The 20,736-nt window shown below is 36.3% G+C and overlaps 1 protein-coding gene across 1 annotated transcript in view; it reads left to right on the top strand.

Annotated features, from left to right (window-relative positions):
- LOC150079546 (uncharacterized) overlaps positions 1-16,840 on the top strand; it is a 102,362-nt gene extending 85,522 nt beyond the window's left edge. Inside the window, exon 7 of the mRNA XM_090383100.1 lies at positions 16,688-16,840. Coding sequence (XP_090239226.1) covers positions 16,688-16,840 — 153 coding nt within the window. The remainder of the gene's footprint in view (positions 1-16,687) is intronic.
- Positions 16,841-20,736: the final 3,896 nt, after the last annotated feature.

Genomic DNA, 20,736 nt, shown 5'->3' with positions numbered 1-20,736 from the left:
GTGCACAACGAGAAGGGTGTTCAATAAGGGAGGGACACTTTGGTAGGTTGGTCATGAATGCCGTACGGTAACTATTGGTGTTACTGGGGAGATTTGCTGTCCGCTTTCACAGAACTCGCGAGCAAATATTTGTAAGACCGAAGTTCATCCATCTATTAGAGATGCCCATGAGAGCCATAGAGAACACAGCTGCGAGCAGCCTGTAATTGAAATTTCTCTTAAAACGGCGCTTATTACTAATATCTGGACAAAGTGCGCAGCAACTGTCAGCTTTGAGGATCACAAAGTATGGAAACGGAGTACAAACGAACACGTTAAGATTCTTTTTTTTTATTCTATTTTTTCCTCCTACAAATGGTATTTGGAAGAGTGTTTACCAAAATGCTTGCCAGGTTTTCGTATTGAAGTAATCCAAAAGAGGTCATTTCCAAAAGCGTGGACAAAGAAATATTATTATTAGATATATTGGAAAGATTTATACTATTTATTATCTATCATCAATTTATAATTATGTATTGATGAATCCCTCAGTTTTCGATGAGTTTTTGTTAAATTTCATTCCGTATCTCCTCCCTCCTTCCCCTTGAAACCCACACAATACCTTATCCCCAACACCTCACCTAAATCTTACATCCATTTCCTTCACGGAAATTATTCAATTTATTGAATTTATGTTTTTCACTTTTCAATAGCCCTCGTGGCTAACGAACTGGCTACGATCTGCGTGTTCTTCCACAATGTGTGGAAAAGCCTGAATCTGAATCCCGTCTGGTCCAAAGGAATTATTATAGGTATTTCATGATGTGACTGAGTTTGTCTCTTTTGGGTTTGTTTTTTCATCCTTTAAAACAGAAAAATCTACCCAAAGAACACAGGTAATTTAAATACACTAATGACGTATAACCCATAATACACTCCTCGACCGAAAAAAAATCTTTTCTTGCCTTTATTAATGAAGGCTTTTTCCTCCATTAATTAAGATATGTTCAAAAAAGTCATCCTAAAGTATCGTAGACTGACGATCATCTTCCACTGATTGAAAGTTCTTGATACGTCGAAACCATATTAGATCCTCGAGTCTAAAACATGAACTCCTATCTTTAAGATGTCGACTTCAGGTCGAAAGATTATTACAAAATCTTACCCAAGCGCATCCATAATTTGATTCCACGTCTACCATTTCAGACCTCCACAAACTGACAACGCGAATATCAAGTCACTCATTCACTATGAACATACGTACATATCGCTGCATGCACAGAAATAAAGATTCGCATGGTAGTTACTGTATCCTTAGACAGCTTTTTAAAATTTTCCAACCTTTTTTTGAATTCAAATAGGTAAGTCAGTTCTTGGTTGGTTGAAAAATTCATTTGGGTTCGAGTCCCGTCGATAACAGGAGAAATTTTTATGGGACTTTCTCTGGTCTATCCTGATTAATGTCCATTTAAGTCTATCTTTTAGTCACCCCTGTTCCAACGAAGGATCTTACCAGTAATCCCTATTTTATCCGATAACAATGCCAATAAATAACACTGACATGTTGAAACAGAATTTTCTAACATCAGAAGATAGTGATTCCAACTACTTGAAGACGCCTTTACCTTCTTAACACAGACATTAGGATTCTGTGAACAAATCTTTAGCTCCATCCAATTGGGCTTATTTTCAAAACTTCCAAAACACGCGATAAACCTGATCTTTCCGGTGGTGTACACGGAAATCGGGTTTTTCTGCTGCACGAGAATTTTCAAGTGGGAGGAAGAAACTTGCACAGCATGCCAAAGAAGAATTTTAGGAGACAAAAGACAAATACGTTGTGAATTCGCAATCAGCTGAGAATTTATTTTAGAGTTCCCCGAAAGTGTCACAGTCTGGTTGTTTTATTTTGGTTCGTGATGCGACTGAATAATCTACCATCAGAACAGCGTGTTTCCAGAGACACAACCCTTTCAATCACCTCCTCTGAAAAGGAATTTTAGCGCATTGTTCGCGAAGTCTACAGTTCCAAAGAAATATCTTTGTGTTGACATTTGAACTGTAAATTTCTTCTTTCATTCCGTAGTCATGGAACCCACTGTCTGCAAATAGTCAGGAAGATCAATCAGCAGCAGCAGGTAGCCCTAAAGTCAACAAAGGAAAGAAAAGATTTTTTAAAGATTCGAAAAAATTTTATTTTAAGTTTATACCTAGAGGAATAGTTCTACAATAGACAAGTTATTCGGAGTCTTAATGGTCTACTTTAGTATGGATTTAATAGTATGAAGGATTTGTTTCAGCCTGATGGTCAATAGGCATATTTACATATTGATGATTAATCATAATATTTTATACATCTGAAAATATTGGTTAGAAACAAAAATTAATAGTTGAAATACATTTAGAAATGTTGGGAAATTCATGCCACAACATGTTCAATGACCATGTTTGTTGGAGTGTAAATTGCGAAGAATATGTTCCAACATGTCCACCGACACAGAATTTCATCTTCAATCGCTTTCTTCAGCGCAGGAATGGTTCCTGGAGTCTTCTGAAAAACATTGTCTTTCATGGGCAATAAAAATCACCCATGCAATTTTTATCTTTGGGGTACCGTAAATCTCCGAGTAGCTGTTAGAAGCCACCTGTTGTTAAAAATTTCATCCAGGAACTCCAGGATGACTTGTACGGTATATTGCTAACCAAATCTCCATATTTTGTTGTTGGTTCAAAATATTTGAAATACCACTTCAAATATTTAAGAAGAAATACCACTACATCTTCTAAATCACTTGTCGACAACCTCTTTTGAACTCGAGACTGCGTATGATGTCTATAAAAAAAAATAAACGTGACATATTCAGAACTTTGAGTACGAATGAAAAAATTGATTTCCCCTGTGGTGACTGATTGACCAAAATCGATATGTTGCAGTGATATTTCATGATCTTCCCTCCAATAGAAGAATCTAATTTTAATCTTCTTAGTACTTATTTCATGAGAGTTGAGAATAAATTTACATTTATGAAATATCTGAATCAAATGCGGACAGAAGGCCACCTCGCATGCCTACTCAAGTTGCTTTAAGAAATCTTTATCTACTCTTCGGAATCAATTAGCCTGTAACACACATCGGCCATCAACTTTCCTTTACACTATCCATCTCGCATCTCACAGACTCAACTGCTGCGCGGACTTGATCAGACTCTAAAAATGATCTTGTTGCTTTCAATCCCTTTTGTTTTCCATGTCTCTTCTGAATGCACACCTCACTGTAAAGAAATTGGTCATCTATCTCAGGATGACACCATGTTTCACTTATTCCTACAATATTAGCATCAGCTTATCTGACCAGGAGCTCAATGTGGCATGTAAATGCTGGAGATTGTTCAGTGGGTCTTTCCATGCGTACAGAATTACAAAATGTCCCACTGAATAGTATACAAGTGAATATTCATATCCATAATATGAGTTTTACCAGACGCTTTCCTATTCCTCCTTCCAGTTAGCAGTTTTTCCCTGAAACGAGGGCCTTAAGGCCCTCGTTTATGGCATCAAAGACTATTGAACTTCCCCTGTTCAAGTGAATCCTACCCTTACAAAATAAGTCCCTTCTATTAACTATACCACGTCAAGCAGAGAAAAACTTTATCCCATAAGACAGTGAGGGCACCATGGATAGCACAGTGGTTATAATAATCTGGGTTCGACTATCGTCAATAAGGCAAGAAACGTTCGTTTGTTTTTTTATTTTGATTAAGAGCCTTAAATAATGGTAGATATACAGATAGATAGAGTCGTAGATGGAAGAATGACAGTTTTAATCGCTCAATCACTACGCTTCCCCCTTGAAATCTATTTTAATTATGAAAGGAGACAAAGAGAATTCTTCACATCAGTTTGAAGAAAGCGATCCATTTATCTTCCTTAAAAATCACAATTTTTTTGGCAAGTTCCTAGTTTGACTACTGATTCGCTGATAGCTCTCACCATAGCAACGGTCTCTTCCCAAGAGCAACATAGTAGGGTTCCAATTTGGCACACTGGTAATTGGAATGCATCAGTTGCTTTGTGAAACATTACAGAGACAAGTTGGATTATAAATCTCCATTGATACCTCGTTTATCAAGCATAGCCCCGACAAGTTCATTGAAACTACCTTTGATAGCGGCTGTTTGAAAGCGGCGGCGAAACATTAACTGCCGAATTGTTCGAGAAGCGTTGCAGAATACGATGGAGTGACAAATTCTTCCACTGTTACTCCTCGGGCCAACGAGCGCCATTATTTCTTGAAGAAGGGTATTACTTTTCACCTCGTACATTATAAATGTGTCTTCATTATAAGTATTGAAGAAATGTCATCAATTATGCATCCTATTTTTTACTTCATCTCTCTGAGATCTGCTCTAAGATCATGCGAACGTATATTCATTATCATAAATTCAATTCAATATCATATCATATTTAAAATATGAGTTGCTGTAATGATCTAAGGGCGTTATAATTCCATATATAGTCTCTAGAATAAGAATTTGCGAAGACTCTTCAATAAAGAATGATCATAACTTTTTTTTCACAAGGTACCTTTATTAATCATCCATATTTTGATGGTTGGACAGTGAACCAATGCTGACTGGTTGAGGCACATGTTCGGATTGGTTTGGAAGAGAGTAGAGGACTTATAGAAGCCAATTCAGAGGAACGTTGACCATGGAATTCCATTCCACTCCTGGATTTGCTCGCAAATCAATATTATAGTACTGTACATCTGCAAAATAACACATTATTTGATTTTTAAGGCACAAATATCCAAGTCTCCATTGTTAAGAGATTCTAATATTTTGTCGCAGTCTGTCGAACTTGCCAAAACCCTTTCCCCTAGAGCTTCATATACGGGCAGTATCCCGTTAACCACGCCTTCTCTTCTTTCTGCTTTAATACTCTCAATGCAGAGCACGTCTCAAACCAGGGGGTTCTCCAAAGTTTATTTCCTTGAAGCACGTTCAGCTCATTGGACGAGTCTTGTTCGGCACTGATTCCGAATGTTAAAGAGCGTGTCCAGTAGATCGCGTCTACCGGAAAAGATCTCAAATTGAGATGGCAGAGTCAGCAAGAGAAGAAAAAGAAATGCCACATACTTTTATATTGGACCATTCAGACAAATTTGTGCAATTTATGCAAGCATGGACACCACATATTAAAATACAGTTCTTTGTAACTTTTGGTACTTCCACCACACCAACAAGAACAGTGAAGAGAAATTTAATATCATCATTTTCATGCAGACAGATGGAGCTCTTAAAATATGTTCATATTTTTCTGGAACATCCACTACTTGTGTAGTTCCTTTAACGAGTTTAGAATTATTCCAATAGCAATAAAGAGTCAACCACAGAACTGACGCCACAGGCGCTGTAGTTGTACATCAACGTGTACACCTGATTTGTTATGAAACATTTCATAATACAGTACCTAGTATCTTTCACATTGGTGTTCATCCAATGTAAAAATTAATGCTATTTTTATATTTAATTTTCTAGGGCTGTTCAGAAAGTAGTGGGAAAGCTACCGTATGCATGCACTCATAAGATTTGCATAGTGTACGCTATTTTGTAACTGTATGGGAGTCGAACTGTTATTTGGCTGAACGGAAAAGTATAAGTGCGTGCTGCAGGTGCTCTGAGCTATATTTACGAAGGTGAGTGGATAAACGAAGTCACATCCTTTCAAATCCTGACAAACTTTGTGCCTCCTCCTAATGACATATTATCAGTTTCCTTTGAGTAAAAAATTATATTTCTCGATTGGTGGCGCCTAATATTTTGACGATAAAGGTCATACCAGTTTTTAAAATGGTATTAATGGTAGATTGACTGTATTAGAGGCATACATTTTTTTTTTTTTTTTTTTTGGTAGGTAACTGTATGTGCGTACTAAAAATCCATAGTGCGCGCATTGCAGCTTGTTACAATCTGACGTTCCGCCAAAACCATTAATAAATCTCGAAGGTTAAGCATTAAATCAACTGGGTCACTCCAGCGTTACAGTATTATAATCAGCTGCGCAGTGACACTGAAGCTGTTTGAACAGCAGGAAGCGCTTCAGTCGCTGGCAACGTAGCAGAAAATTTCCGGTCAAAATATTCTAGTTGACAAAGCGACAAGAGACACTAGAGTATTTATCGAAAATTTAAGCAAGCACAGCGATAGTCCTGAATAATTTTGAAACTCCACACCAGAGGGAGCTATGTATGCAAATAAATAAATAATTCAGATAGTTGATTTAGCAGTTGATACCAATAATAATAAATAAAAAATAACCCAAACGCGCATATATTTGATAAAAGTCTCCAGGCGGCGCCACTGGCATATTAAAAAGATAGCAAAATTTTGTGACATTCCAAAATGATACTCTGTCCCATATGCGAAGCAAAGTACTGATTAAAATCAGCTTTTTCATACTTTTCGGCTTATTGTGAGCAAATTACCTAAATAAATGTCTCTGGGGAATAATTCTCAAGAAACGACTTTTGCTAATCCATTTAAATAGCTGGCAGCACGATTATATTACCCAAAAGATAATGTAACAAAAATAATGAAAAAAAAAGAATGCATTTTTCGAAATATATTCCTTGTATATTTTTAAATGAAATTAGATTCATTTTTTTCTCCTTATATACACAGGAAAAGATGCATTAATCTATTATCTTCTGCATGTAATTGTATCTTATTTTCGTTTAAATATGACCGGGGTAGAAATTTTTTTTATTAAAAAAAAAAATGAATAAACGTACTAAAATAAAATTTATTTCTTCGCATAAAATTGCGAGAACTCATTAAAAACAGCGAATTTAACCAAAAACGTAATTATCCCAACACTTCTCTAAACTTTAAAATGGACACATAATTAAAAAAAAAAAAGAAAGAGAATATATTTAATAAAAAAAAAAAAAATCAGATTCAAAAACAACCATTCAAGTTCACATAGCAACAATTACAACAATGGTTGGTATGGTGCTCCACGTGAAAATGAGCAAAAAATTTGATTTTTTTTTTTTTAAAGAATAAAAATCAGATTTAAAAACAACCATTTAAGTTCACATAGCAACAATTACAACGTGGAGCACCATAGCAACAACGGTTGCTATGACGTTGCACGTGTAGCCCCATAGCAACCGTTGTTGCTATGGTGTTGCACGTGAAATTGAGCAAAGATATTTGATTTTCTCTGATAGTTGTTTTTATCATTGACTGAAGCAATTTTAATGTTATCTGCAGCCAAGAAAGACTTTTAAACATTTCGTATTAAATTAATGGTTGCATTTTGTAATTAATGCGGTGTGAAATTACAGAGGTAAAAAAATATGCCAAGTTAGTAGAGGAATCTTATTTATTTTATCGAAATAGCCATTGCCAAAGTAAATTGGTAATTGGACATATATTTTTCACAGAAAAAAAAGAAAATCACAAGCGTACTACAAGAACCCATTAGTGTCCATTAAATAACACCGTTAGCTTCTTTTATGTTAAGTCCATTTGAGGCAGATGTTTAGGTAAATAAAGAGGAGAGAAAAGGGTGATGCTTATACCATTAATTAGATCCGCTAGCACCTTTAACGGCATCTGATGGCCGAAATGATGTTTTTCTATAAACCATAAATCATCTGTATGCCGACAAAGTGGATTACTTAAGCTTTTAGATTTTAATTAAGGTTTTCTCGGAAAGATTACAACTTGAAGGCTACTGTAAGATTTTTACTTTTTGAAAAGTGTCTTTAGGAACACAATACATTTGCGGGGAGGGTGGAAGGTAGACTTAAGGATTGCAGTTTTCTTAGCTCGGTTAATTAAAGTGGACTATTAATACTTCATCTGAGGCCATTAGACGAGCTATTGTTAATATAAGTCTTGAAATGAACTTCTTATGCAGTAATGTGCAAAAAACCTCGAAGAAACTTCCAGCCTATTTTTCAAAGACTTGAGAAAATCGACGAAAATGGCAGCTAATTATTTACTCACACAAAATGCTTAAGCAATGCCGTATTACGTTGTGCTATTACGTTCCTAGCACACCATCTTTTCCTCCTTATTCAAATTTCTAGTTTGCCTGTTGCCATAGTAAAATCTCTGCATAACAGATTACCTAAAGCGAAATCGCAATACATAATGCTACTTAAATATTCTTCCTTCGTCTTGGGAACTAAATTCCAAGCTCCATCTAGTGGTAGTTTCAAAAACAACTTGGATATTCCGTGTATTACAAGATAGGTAGTTAAGAAATTATGAAGATGGACATATTATTCTAAATAAATCTTGGATATGCATCGCAATTCAAACCATAACAGTAATCCTTAACCAGGAACAGATCTGATATTACAAAAGTTATCTACATCAAATTGTAGATGGTCACCTCCTATAGGCAAAATTCGTAGCTTGCCACCCATTCGATATTATTTCATATCCTACCGGAGGTTGTTAACCAAAAAAAATATTTCCTTATAGGCGAAATGTTGAAAATTGGGTGTATGAGAGAAATCTGACTGGAATATCTCTTTATATTAATTTATATCTGATTAGAAACAGCAACTTAGATTTAAATTTGCTATTATGAATTAAATTTTATGAAGCGTTTCTTGTACACTGCCGTACCAAATTATTAGACAAAGCAGATGTCCCACTGCCTTCCGTCGTAGACAAATTAAATTACCTGTGATTATTTGGGTCACATGGCACTACAAGCCAATAAAAAAGGCTTCAGATTTTTCTGTTTATGCCTAGCTCCTTCCTGACGAGGTGACAAAAAAGCACCAAAACAGCTATATAGGGAGTAGCAATAGGTTTCGTATAGCCTTTTTATGCCCTTTTATTACAAACGAGAAGCATGGCCACGGATGCTCGTGCAGAGGGAGCATCATCACGTGCAGTAGCGGAGTTCACCAATGTATCAACAAAATCCACATGCCCTCTTAGGACATCAGGATTTTGTCGATACGTGGATGAACAGTGATACGGCAAGGGTCCTCTCGTTATTCTGGAGGGATCTATCACCTGAAAGGTATATCTGAGCATTCAACTTCATCACATAACGTTGACGTTGTACCCGAACGGCAAGAGAATAATTCAAGACAGCAACGCAACTGTCCACAGGACGAGAGCGGACCTAAGGTCGCACAGTTCATCTAAGCAGATCTTATCGAATCTACACCAAATTCATAGCATGCTACCATTCTTTATTATTTCATGTCCTACAGGAGGTAAAGGTGGAACTGTGTTAGTTTCATTCTCTAATATTTTGTAACATACTGTCTCCTCATAGCCTTAGTTGCTTTGGCACTTAACACCCTCACTCACTTTCTTAATCACTGAAGATGTTATGGTACTAGAAATTTTTAAATCTTGCAATCAAATCCTTTTCCATTTTGCCTAAAACTTCCTGCTTATTATTGTAGCCTTTTTAAAGCCATTATGGCGTCCACTTTTAATTATCATGTCTCATTTCTGTTATTATTTTTATTGCATCCGCTTATTCTATTTTAGGTAAAATTTTCCACCAATGTGAACGCCGAGAAAAAAAAAAGAATAAGAAGAACTGAGTTGTCCACAATGCATGGAAACCAAAATAGATATGGCGTGACATAGTTGTCAACCTCGAGTACCTAGGTGACACTTGATGATGCAAACTTGTATGTGAACCAGACGTTCTGGCGCCATTGTAATACATTTAATCCCCTCCACTACAATTTTTAATCTATATTCTCGGTGTATTCAATATTTTCTAAATGTTCTGCATCATTTATTATCATCAGCAGTAAACAGATGACGCTGCTCAACACAGGGTATCTCCGAAGCCATTATTTTTTTGAGTAATTGAGAACTTTTGAACGGTTATGGATAAATATTTGCGGCTTGCGCTATTATGAAGATCAATTCTGTATTTTTTACCTTGCAGCATTTCATAGAGGATTGTTAGACGGTGCCACAATCGGCTAAAAATCAAAATGACAACTTTAAAGAGAAATTACAGTGCTTTGTTGTAACCTTTAATGATATTTTAAATTAATTACTTTTAGATCCTTTTGTTTTAAAATTTAATTTAAATATTATTAAATTAAAATATAAATATTAAAAAGTTCTTTAAATTTTTTATTATTTTCATATTTTCGTAAAATATTATTCCTTTAACGATAAATATTCAAATTAAAATGTGTTTAATGCAATATACATTATCAGAGGACCCTTGGTGTTACGCAACTTCTTGATATCATCAGGGAGATAAGTTTTCTCCATTAAGATAATAACTGACTCTCATGTGGGATATATATCTTTCTTGGCAGATCTCCCACAGTCTTCTCGGATTGCGTCCTTCTTTGGTACTTAATATAAATAGAGATGACTTCTCAGGAAAATTTCTACAGACTCAAATGTTGTTTGTTATCCAAAACGTGACTTACCTCCGGACGTTTGTCATACATAAACTTTATGTGCACGGTTCTAAATGCTTCTGTGGTTTCCATCCAGCCTGATGAGAATGGAATGATGTTCATCTCGAAGCCGGTGTCATTTAGGAACGTCTATGTCACACGATGCTTACACTCTGATGATTCCAGGAGCTATGTCTTTTTTCTGCCCTTGCTGTCTGCCTTGGCCAGATGTCAGTGAGCTGTCTGTAGCCTTTTCACTTTAGAACCCTTGTTTATGTCGGTCGATTTATGCATATTAATACACTCCCTAGCCATTTTATTAGAACAATGCGCTTATAGCGCGTTAGGCCACAATTGTCTCGAATCTCTTTTCCAACACGTATTTAAATTTGTGGAGTGATGTGGGCAGAGGATTATTCTTACGGACACACGCCTTTCCAGTTCATCACACAGGCGCTCAATGCTCAATACGGAGAACCGAAGATGGGCTAGTCCGAACAGATGCTTGAAGTCTTCTACGTGTTCCTGAAATAGTCCTTTCAGACATTTGATGCGGTGGATGGTTACATTGTCATCTTGAAAGCGATGGTACCATGATTGCGATGGTTCCACGTTCCTGCCTATTAAGGGCTTATCGAGAATTATGTTACAAGTTGAATATGGACTCGTCCGTTCTGTAATATTCTTTTGGATTCAATTCTAGTCTACTAATGACTTTCTAGTACTAATAACACTTGTCCAATCTAACTGTGTTTGTCCACTAATTACTCTACAAGTGGGGATTTGGTAAATGACAGATGAGACATTGTTCAAAAGTAATCTTTCTAAACTGATTATTTTCCAGTTATTCTGGAAGGATTAGAACGCCATTTATGAGGCTTTGAATTGGCTTTTCATTAGTAGCATTCCTTTGGGTAGAAATGGACTGGTCTGTGACGCTAGTAAAGATCCGAAGTAGAGAACGGGCTAATATAAGATTGCAATTCGCACATATGGCAATCAGTTTCGAGTAGCATGGTTGTCAAGGATCCAGGCATATTATATGGCAGTAGTAGGGGTGCTGAGATGGTAGGAGATACTTAGCAACACTATGGAGATAAAAAAAACACCACGCTATGGATCGTTACGCTAGAATTTCTAACCATCCTTGTAACTACTGTGTACAGTTAGGTATTACAAATTCTAAACACTACACCATGCAGTAGCGTTACTTGATGGCCTCTTTCTTAAACCATTAATAATTCTTTGTCTGACATACTAATGGTAGTAAAGATAGCACGCAACTATGTATACTAGTAATTTGGTTGCAAATATACACGGAACATTTCATTTAAAGGGCTGTTGCTGGATATAAAGTACACAAAAGGTACAGTAATTTGGACTTCGTAGATAGCGAAAGCTGAAACAGCTCACAAGTTGATAGATGAGATTCTATTAATGATTCTTCAATGGGAAATTAAATTCAAATCCTGAATTCATCAATTGGAGTCTTCGATATTACTAGTCGATCCAAATTTTGATTGAATTTTGCTCCCCAATTTGAAGCATTACACATAGAAGTTCCACATGCATCACAGTCGATGGTCTAACTATCAATTTCAAAGGGCATATTTAGATACTTCACTTAAAAAGTTGGTTTTTATGATTAAGCAACTAAGGCTGTGAGGATCGGTGTGTTGTGTCTGTAAACTGAGTGAGTTTTATGGTTGGTTTGTTTTTTCTGGATAAAAAACCATGCAACCGTTGTCTCTCGCCAAGGGTTGCATGGTTTTTCATCCAACTACGATGTGAAAAGGAGCAAATAAAAAAAATGAAACCCTTCTTCGCAAGATACTCAGACTTAGTCTTTTCGTACACAGTGAAAAATTAGGATTGTAACCGCATGTACCCACGAGGGATACCGAAAAGGCATTGCGGAGTTACCGGAAATATAAAGGCGATGTCAGTAAACGCACATAAACAAAAATTTTGAAGAAACTTCCGAAAGGGTACTTAGAAATATCCCAAAGCAAAAACACTTGCCTTTGAAAAATGCCTACAAAACAGAATCTGTATGATATATTTCGTGCAAAACTTTAGAAAGCACATGAATCAGTTCATGACAGGACTTTCTAGTGGCGCTTTAGAGAGATGGATTATTCCTGAAAAACAAGTGAGGAGATTCTACAAGATGAAACTCCAACTACAACGAAGTAAGCTGCGGATAATAGAGCTACCAGTAAGAAAAATATAAGAAACAAGGGGATTGCATACCTTAAAAAAGACATTCAAGCAAATAAATAAATAAATATACGTAGGCAGAAAGACAAATATCTACACAGAATTTGTCTATACGCTGCTCGACAAAATTTACAGAACAAAATGCTTTTCATGAATATTTTATTGCCAACAATGTCTCCTAAGGCGAATATTGACATAATAGGCCGGTGAACCGTGGTTAGCATAGACACTTGGAGCGGCCTGCGGCTACGTAGCCCCGTTTTCAGCAGGATTCGATGTACTGTGTGTTGTGACACATTACTCCCGTCAGCAGCATTCCAATTACCGGCTAGTTGCGCTACAGTCGCCCTTCTGTTGTCACGTACCATCCGGGATAGCCTTCGCTCACCTCGAGCATCAATGAGCAGGGTCGTCCAAGACCTCGTTGGCGGTTCGTGAGTTTCCCCTCCTCCGACCACTTTCATCATCATCAGCCATTTTCAATCCACTGCAGGATGAAGACCTCTCCAGCAACTTTCCAGAATTTTTTTTTTTTTTTTTTTTTTTTTTAAGCCACGCTCCCTTGCGTGGCCCTTTGCCTCCACACCCCGGGCGAGAGGGGGAGGTGACTTCTGGTCTCCTCCTCCCCTCGCCGCCCCCTCTCTTCCCTCTGGTGGGGCATGGGCCTGCTCCACTGATTTGGGGGTCATCTTCTCTATGGACCCCTTATTTCTGTCTTTCCCCCCAGCCTTCAGTCTCCCCACCCCTCTCTCTCTCTCTTTTAATTATAATTACTAGTGTCTGAACCATTGTTAAATTGCATGAGCCCTACACCCAAAAACTTAACATTTATTTGCATAAATAGTACTTCTTTTTGGCTGACCCATAACGTTATATAACGGTTTTTTTTTTTTTTTTTTTTATTTATTTTATTTTATTTTTTTTATTTATTATTATTATTTCTTTTTATTATTATTATTTATTTATTTTATTTTTTTTAATTTTTTTTTTTTTTTTTTTTTTTAAGGTCCTAGCCACTGAAATCTCAGGAAATTAGGTGGCAGGACCTGCCAGAGTAAATAACTATAATAGTGGTGTACCTGGTCTGCCTCCACGAGGCAGAGTGTGGACAACGTTGGGTCCCATTAGGGGCCCAGCGGCTAAATGACCAGAGGAACAACGGTACACGACACTACACATGTACAAAATCCATACACTTTTAAACCTCTGGCATTGACAGTGTTCTGTTTCACACCCACAATGTATAGCACGCGGAGATGGGGGAAACCCCTGGTGCCGTTTGACACTAAACACACTCTACACTCTACACTCTTTCCAGTTCCTTGCCACCATATTTCTTCCCTCTGGTGGGTCATGGGTATGCCCCACTGTAAACTGGAGTTGCCTTCCCTTTCGGCTCCATATTTCTGTCTATCTCCCCCCAGTCTTCAGCCTTCATCCCACTCTATCTGAGAACAACGTGAACACGCCCCACACAATCTAAAATCACCAATCGAAATTAATTTTGCCCAACATTTTGGACTTCTCCTAGGGCTTCCCGCGACGCGTACGCGATTTTTTTTTTAGTTTCTAGCCACTGAAATCTCAGGAAATTAGGTGGCACTCCAGCAACTAAGGATAGTTTTGCTATATGAATGGTGTAATATTCCTCGTATTGCTTTTCAACACCTTATTTACTTCATGCCACTTCCTGTTAGAGCAGTAATGCGAACCAATGGCAGTTCAACATATTAGCTGATGATCCTATAAAAGTTGCTAGGCAGTATATAGTTATAAAAACTCGTTATTGAATTGTGACGGTCGATGTGTTAAATATAGTCAGATTATAGATCTCTCAAAAAATTCTACCAAGTACAGAAGGACTAGCATCTCTCTCTCTCTCTCTCTCTCTCTCTCTCTCTCTCTCTCTCTCTCTCTCTCTCAATAAATAAATATACATTTGTGTGTGCGCGCACATGTAAGTTTCCTTTCTTCGTCGTCGTCTCGATTTTTCTTATGTTCTCTGCCTTATTCATACACATCTGTTTATTCTCTCCGTCTCTTGCCCGCTCAACACCTTCCCTCTTTTACTTATCTGTTTTGACGGACTGACATGTCCGCATGAGTGCAAGCTGATCTTGAAGGCGTCAACATTGCCTCTTCTGTGTTTGCTTCTCTCCTGACAAGATAAGATGTTTGTTACTTGAAGCACAGAGGGAAAAAAAAAATGTTATCAAATCGTCTTCGGTTGAAAAGCAAAAAAAAAAAAATTAAGAGTGACAGATGGTGACGAACTCAGAAATAGTTTTAGTGTTCAAAATAGAATGAAGTTTGATGAAAACCTTAATATATCACTGGCTTGTCAAGAACCGTTTCCAAGAATGTGAAAAATGCGACATCTAATTCGTCAAGAAGACAATAGGATAACAAGATCTGGTTGCTGTACACAAGACAGATTTACTTCCGATACAAACAGAACTTGTTGTATATCAGCAGTTCAGTATTGATTTTCAGGCTTCAGAAGTGGCGATGTATAGTTGGGAAAATAAAGTAAAATTATTTTTAAAAAATAAGCAAAATATTTTGAATGTTTAATACACAAATCCTTATAAGGTAAGTACAAACCTCTTTCGCGTAACTTGACCTTGTACAAGGTGAAGTGATGCGTAACTTGACCTTGTACAAGGTCAAGTTACGCGTCAAGTTACCTTGTACAAATCTCTTTCGCGTAACTTCATGTTGTAAAAAGCGCAATACCTGACGTTGTAAAAAGGAATTACAAACCTATTTCGTACCCAACTTAAAGTTTTAAAAAGGTAAGTACAAACCTCTTTCGCAGAACTTCACGTTGTACAAGGCAAGTACAAACCTCTTTGGATACTTGATGTTGTAAAAAGGAATTACAGACCATTTTCGCCAAACTTGAAGTTGTACAAAGATAAGTACAAACCTCTTTTGCGTAATACTGGATGCTGTACTAAGTAAGGTAAAAATAAAGCTCTTTGGCATAAAGTGTAAATTGCAATTCATAAAAAGGAAACGTTCCAGAGTCATCTGAGACCTTTTTCAAATACATTAATATCTATTCCATCCATAAATCCGCAGAAAATGTCGCTATTTATTTTATTAGATGAAAATCGAAGAATTTTTAATTAAAAGAATACTGATAGAAATTAACTTTAACAGTAATAACTAATCGAGAGGATCAGTTAAGCTGTCAAAAATAAATGTGAGCACTTTGGAAGCATTTCCATTAACATTAGTCAGTAAAAATATGATCATAGAGAGAGAGATAAAACTCGTATGATTTATCAGCACCTCGAGAATACATTAAAGACGTTTCACATGGGCGTTTAGATTATCTTATGTAGGAGAGTCGTTCGTTGTAAGGTAATATATGCTAGTCACGCAAACTCATTTACGCTGCTTTCCTTTGTAGTCAACTTCTGAACTGCTTCATAATATTTATAATGCTTCTCTAAGAATTCCACGCTTTTCTTATTTCAAAAACTGTGCTCTATTCACAAACTTACCTTAACAACATTAAAAATAATGATTGATTATAAACGTGTACCCAATTTTGATTACTGAAATTCACTCAAATTTTAGATTGTTGAGTTGGGCACGTCGATGTCATTTGGTAACTCCTTTCGAAAAGGTTCAAAAAGGCAGATATTATTTCACTGAATAGCATATCTGTGAAAAAGAAAGGAAGTAATGTAATTCTGACCTCAAAAACCTCCATTCTTAACAAAATTGGATTAAACTGATAAAATTACAAATGTAAAAATATACTCTCTTACGTCGAATCATTTTAAGAGGTGGCTATTAACTCTTCAGGGGCCAACAAGTAATAAACATTGATTTTATCTTGACTTCTGACTGTTAACAGTCTGTTTGGTGTAATGTAAAGCGAAGGTTAAAGTACAAAGCTGACATGAATTGGCAGATTTATTTTTTAGAATAATTCGTATAATGAATTAGGATTTACAAGTAAAAAAAAAAAAAACTTAAAATGACTTCGATTCGTTTTCTGTAGAAATAGATGTCGCTTCAGTTCTTGTGTATAATAATTTCTTTGCTTTTTAGATTTTGAGGCAAGACAACTTAGAACATGAAGAAGCAGCATACTATGCTTGTAAATTGCGTATATTCTATAATCGGTTTGCCTATTTATGGGATGAAAAACTCAAAGGAAAAACAGGTCTGGAACTTGAACCTGGGACATTTCCTCTTCGTTAAAGACGAGGATTTTATAGGGTGTTTAATTATATATAACTGGAAATGCTTCCTGTGCTAGAGTCCATCTAGGAAGGAACAAAAAGCCAGCGCATCAAGTGGAGCAGCGAAATGTGTAGGTTCATCATGCGAGAATACTATTAAGTAACTAAACTAGAGATCGATATGACAATGTACATGGTGAAACTACTCACCAACTGGCTGGAACGGTTCCCGACTCTTCAGGACACAGAACAGCGAATAACAAACCAGAGACGGACCAATCTTCACGAGGAACCTGAAATCTTGGAAAAAAACCAAGCAGGATATGAGCAACCATCTACAAAAAAAAAAGAAGGATATGGACACAGCCGAACCAGTAAGGGAGGAACAAAAGTACAAGAAGTACAACCCGGAGCAGCCGAAATGGAAACAGACGAGGTTCAAGTTATCATATCCAGAGCAGAAGGGAAGAATTCAAGAGAATAGACCCACACTCCAGAGCCCTGTGGCAGGTCACAGACTACCTCAATCGGCGAATAATACCGGATTACCTCGAATACAAAGAAGTAACACTAGATACCATCCGCAGAGCCATTTACTGTTCCACTGTACCAGTCACCAAGATGAACGGAACAAAGACCAGAGACCAAGAGAATCTTGATCGCCATGTCAACCACCGGCATGGTGCCAAAGAGTCCAGCAGTTAATTTTAAAAGAAATACGACTAAAAGTCATTTAATTTACATCTAAAACATTAAAAATGGTTAATCCAATTTTTTATTAATTTTAAATTAATTTTACTTAAAACTGATGACTATTATTGGAGCTCATAATAGCAAACGTAAAATAACCATGTATATTATTTGACAGATCTATGCATTTGATTGGATGGAGAAATTAATTTTTCAGTTTCTTTTCTTGTTCTTTGTTTTACCTAAGATTGTCAACCTGCAATTTTTCACTAAAGTTATGATTTGGATAACAAACAACATAAGATCGTTCTCAGCAGCATTTCATCATTTATAATGCATGTCTGTCTTTTGTGGCCCAATAACAGCCTCGAAGGTACTCGTACGTTCCTCTCGATAAAGCCCCTGAGAATTCACGTGCCATCTGCATCCATTCGACTAATGAGAATTTTTCTAAGTATTAACTGCATCCACAAGTAATAATATCCTCAAGGCTGCCCTCAGTAAGTATTTATTTATTCCAAGAAAATTGTAACTGCTGGTATAATTAATTTTAGACTATAACTACTGGATGCTTTTAAAAAAAAAGAAAGGAGTAATCCCTCCCAGTCATCCACGTTATTCGATACTAACACTTCGAAATGTTCTTTGGAGTTTAATGAAACATTTCATTATATTGACATATATGAAGACCATCACTTCAGTTCCAAGGACTTGGTTATACAAAGTTTGATAATTAAGATCCATTGCGCGCATGTCAAAGCACATACGGCCATGATGTAGGATATCATCGCATGCTACATCATGGTTCCACATGATCCCTGTCTTCTACAAGGTCATTTGCGTGTCTGAGGTTGTTCGCAGGTAGTCATGAAATTGAAAAAGTTGCCGTATTAATTAATGGAAAGAAGAGCGTTAAATGGCTCAAGTTGGGTCAAATTGCAATTGAAAATTATTAAACTCAATAAGAAAAATGTGTTACAGGACATTGATCCAGTGTACATATTATTACTTATCTTTAGCATGTGAAGATTCTTCCTTTTTTTCAAAAGGAAATTAAGCGTAAAAATCATTCTTTTCTTACAAAGTGGCTATTGATCCATTTTGATGACATCGCCTTTAAATTTACATCATCGGAAAATTTCCAACCTTTTAGTTAAGGTAAATAAATCGAGGGTTATATGGATTGGGAATTTAAATTTTTTTAAACTGTCTACAGAACAGGGATTACGAATAAGCGTTTGATATTCGCATATGTCAAGATCTTCACCAGTAATCAGCTGGTTGATGCAACCATCTCTCCATAGGCGCTTCCTCAAATGCTCTCAGAAATCAAGCATGATAAAGATCCTATCAGTGAGGTCTGTGCCTCGTTACAACAGCTTTCGCTTAGTAACCACGACAACAATAAATCACCATTGGATAGATTTTAGGATGATTTACCTCTCTATGTAACTCCGCTGACATGAATGCGTCCGTGTCTTAGAGTCATAAATAGTTAAGGTTTGCACGCTACCTGCGATGGGCCAGGTTTGACTTTTGAATAATTTAAAGAAAAATTTCACTGGGGCGTAAGAGCAGCCCTTCCTCGAAAGGAGCCAATATACATAAAGGTTTTTTATGTCTTTTTTTCGATCGACTCGAGTTTTGCTCCATCAGAGACAGCAATTTATTTAAAAGCAATATTCTAGGTCCCCGCTAGAGGAAACGGCACTTGAAGGAAATGACATGTCAATGGTTGACTTTATATCACTTACAGAGACCACTCCATCGACATATGGTGTTGCTAGCAGAGAGAGAGATATTGCCTTTCTTTTACCTCTTCGAAACATACGCTAGTAAACAAGAATTGTTGGAGAAATACTAGGCTTGTGGATGGTGGAATTAGATGGAAGAAAAAGACATAAATCCAATACCAATACTCGCATAGGCTTTTAGTCCTAATGTTCACATTGCAGTATCTGAATGTATTATACCACTTCTAGAACTAAATGTTCCACTTACTGAAATTGCTGAGACCATTCTTAGTCACCATTTCTAAGACCTAATAGACGCTTTATAACCACTGTTTTCTTCATAAAAAATCTCTTTTTAAAATAAACTACGCGACAACATTGGAATTTGTTTTAATGAACGTCCATTGACAAAAAATAAATATCGTTTTTTAGTATATTTTGATAAACACTACCACTCAAAAATATCAGAAACCAAACCTCCACTTCTAGAGCGTCCATGCGCCTGAATATATCCCTAATTCGACATAGTAGGGAGCCGTTGTTAAAATAACAATTCTTTTGGTTCCATTAGTGAGGATAGCGCCCTGAACTGTCGTATACTTGTTCTAACGCATCCCACAGATGGATTCTCTGATTTAAATACATTTCTTTTGCACGGTGTCAATGCAAATGTTTGATTAATGATTAAATTAAAATGATTAATTATTAAATTAATCATTTATGATTTTCAATTATTGTAATAACTTTATGTAAATATGCTTGTAAACATTTAAATAATGTAACCACACCCTCATCTGTTAATGCGTGTCTCGAAAGAGAAATAAACAAATAATAATAATAACTAGGTGGCTGCGCTCGCTTCTTTTGATAAAATAAAATAAAATACTTACAGAAGCTTTCGACACTGTGTGGCTCTTCCTCGGTTATGAATACATAAATACGTTGCATATGGAAATGAAGAATGGTACTGCGTGGTCATGTCAGATAAACAAAGCGCGGACACAAGGCTTATCTAGCATGACCACGCTTTAAACAGGTTAGTTTTTAAAGTCTCCGGTTATACTTGAGGGAACAACATATATTTTGGTTGTTTAAGTCACAATGCGCTATAAGTGATTTGGTTATATGATTTACTGCAGCTAACGATAATATAATTATAGTATATTTTATTAAAGATAATATAATAAACAGCAATGACCAAAAATATGAATTTCAGAATCTATTAGTACTCCGCAGTCGTTAAATTATGCACCAGATGGCGCTACGAATTTAGAGACAACACAGAATTAAATTTTAAAAGACTTCTGTCTCTTAGTAAAAGCCAAAAAAAAAAAAAAAAAAAGAAAAAAACTAGAATGATATCATACTTTAAAAGAGGAAAGAAAGATTCCAGTTGGAACTTTTTCTTTAAACCCTGGGGATGTTATTATGATAATTAAAATTAAAGATACGTTAATGTTCCTATCGATTTCTTCACCACTGGTTTTACGTT

The sequence above is a fragment of the Mastigoproctus giganteus genome, chromosome 10 (genome assembly GCF_048544385.1).
Source record: "Mastigoproctus giganteus isolate SK-2022 chromosome 10, ASM4854438v1, whole genome shotgun sequence".
Lineage (NCBI taxonomy): Eukaryota > Metazoa > Arthropoda > Arachnida > Uropygi > Thelyphonidae > Mastigoproctus > Mastigoproctus giganteus.
Note: the sequence above shows the minus strand (reverse complement) of the source record. Positions and strands in the feature narration are given on the sequence as shown.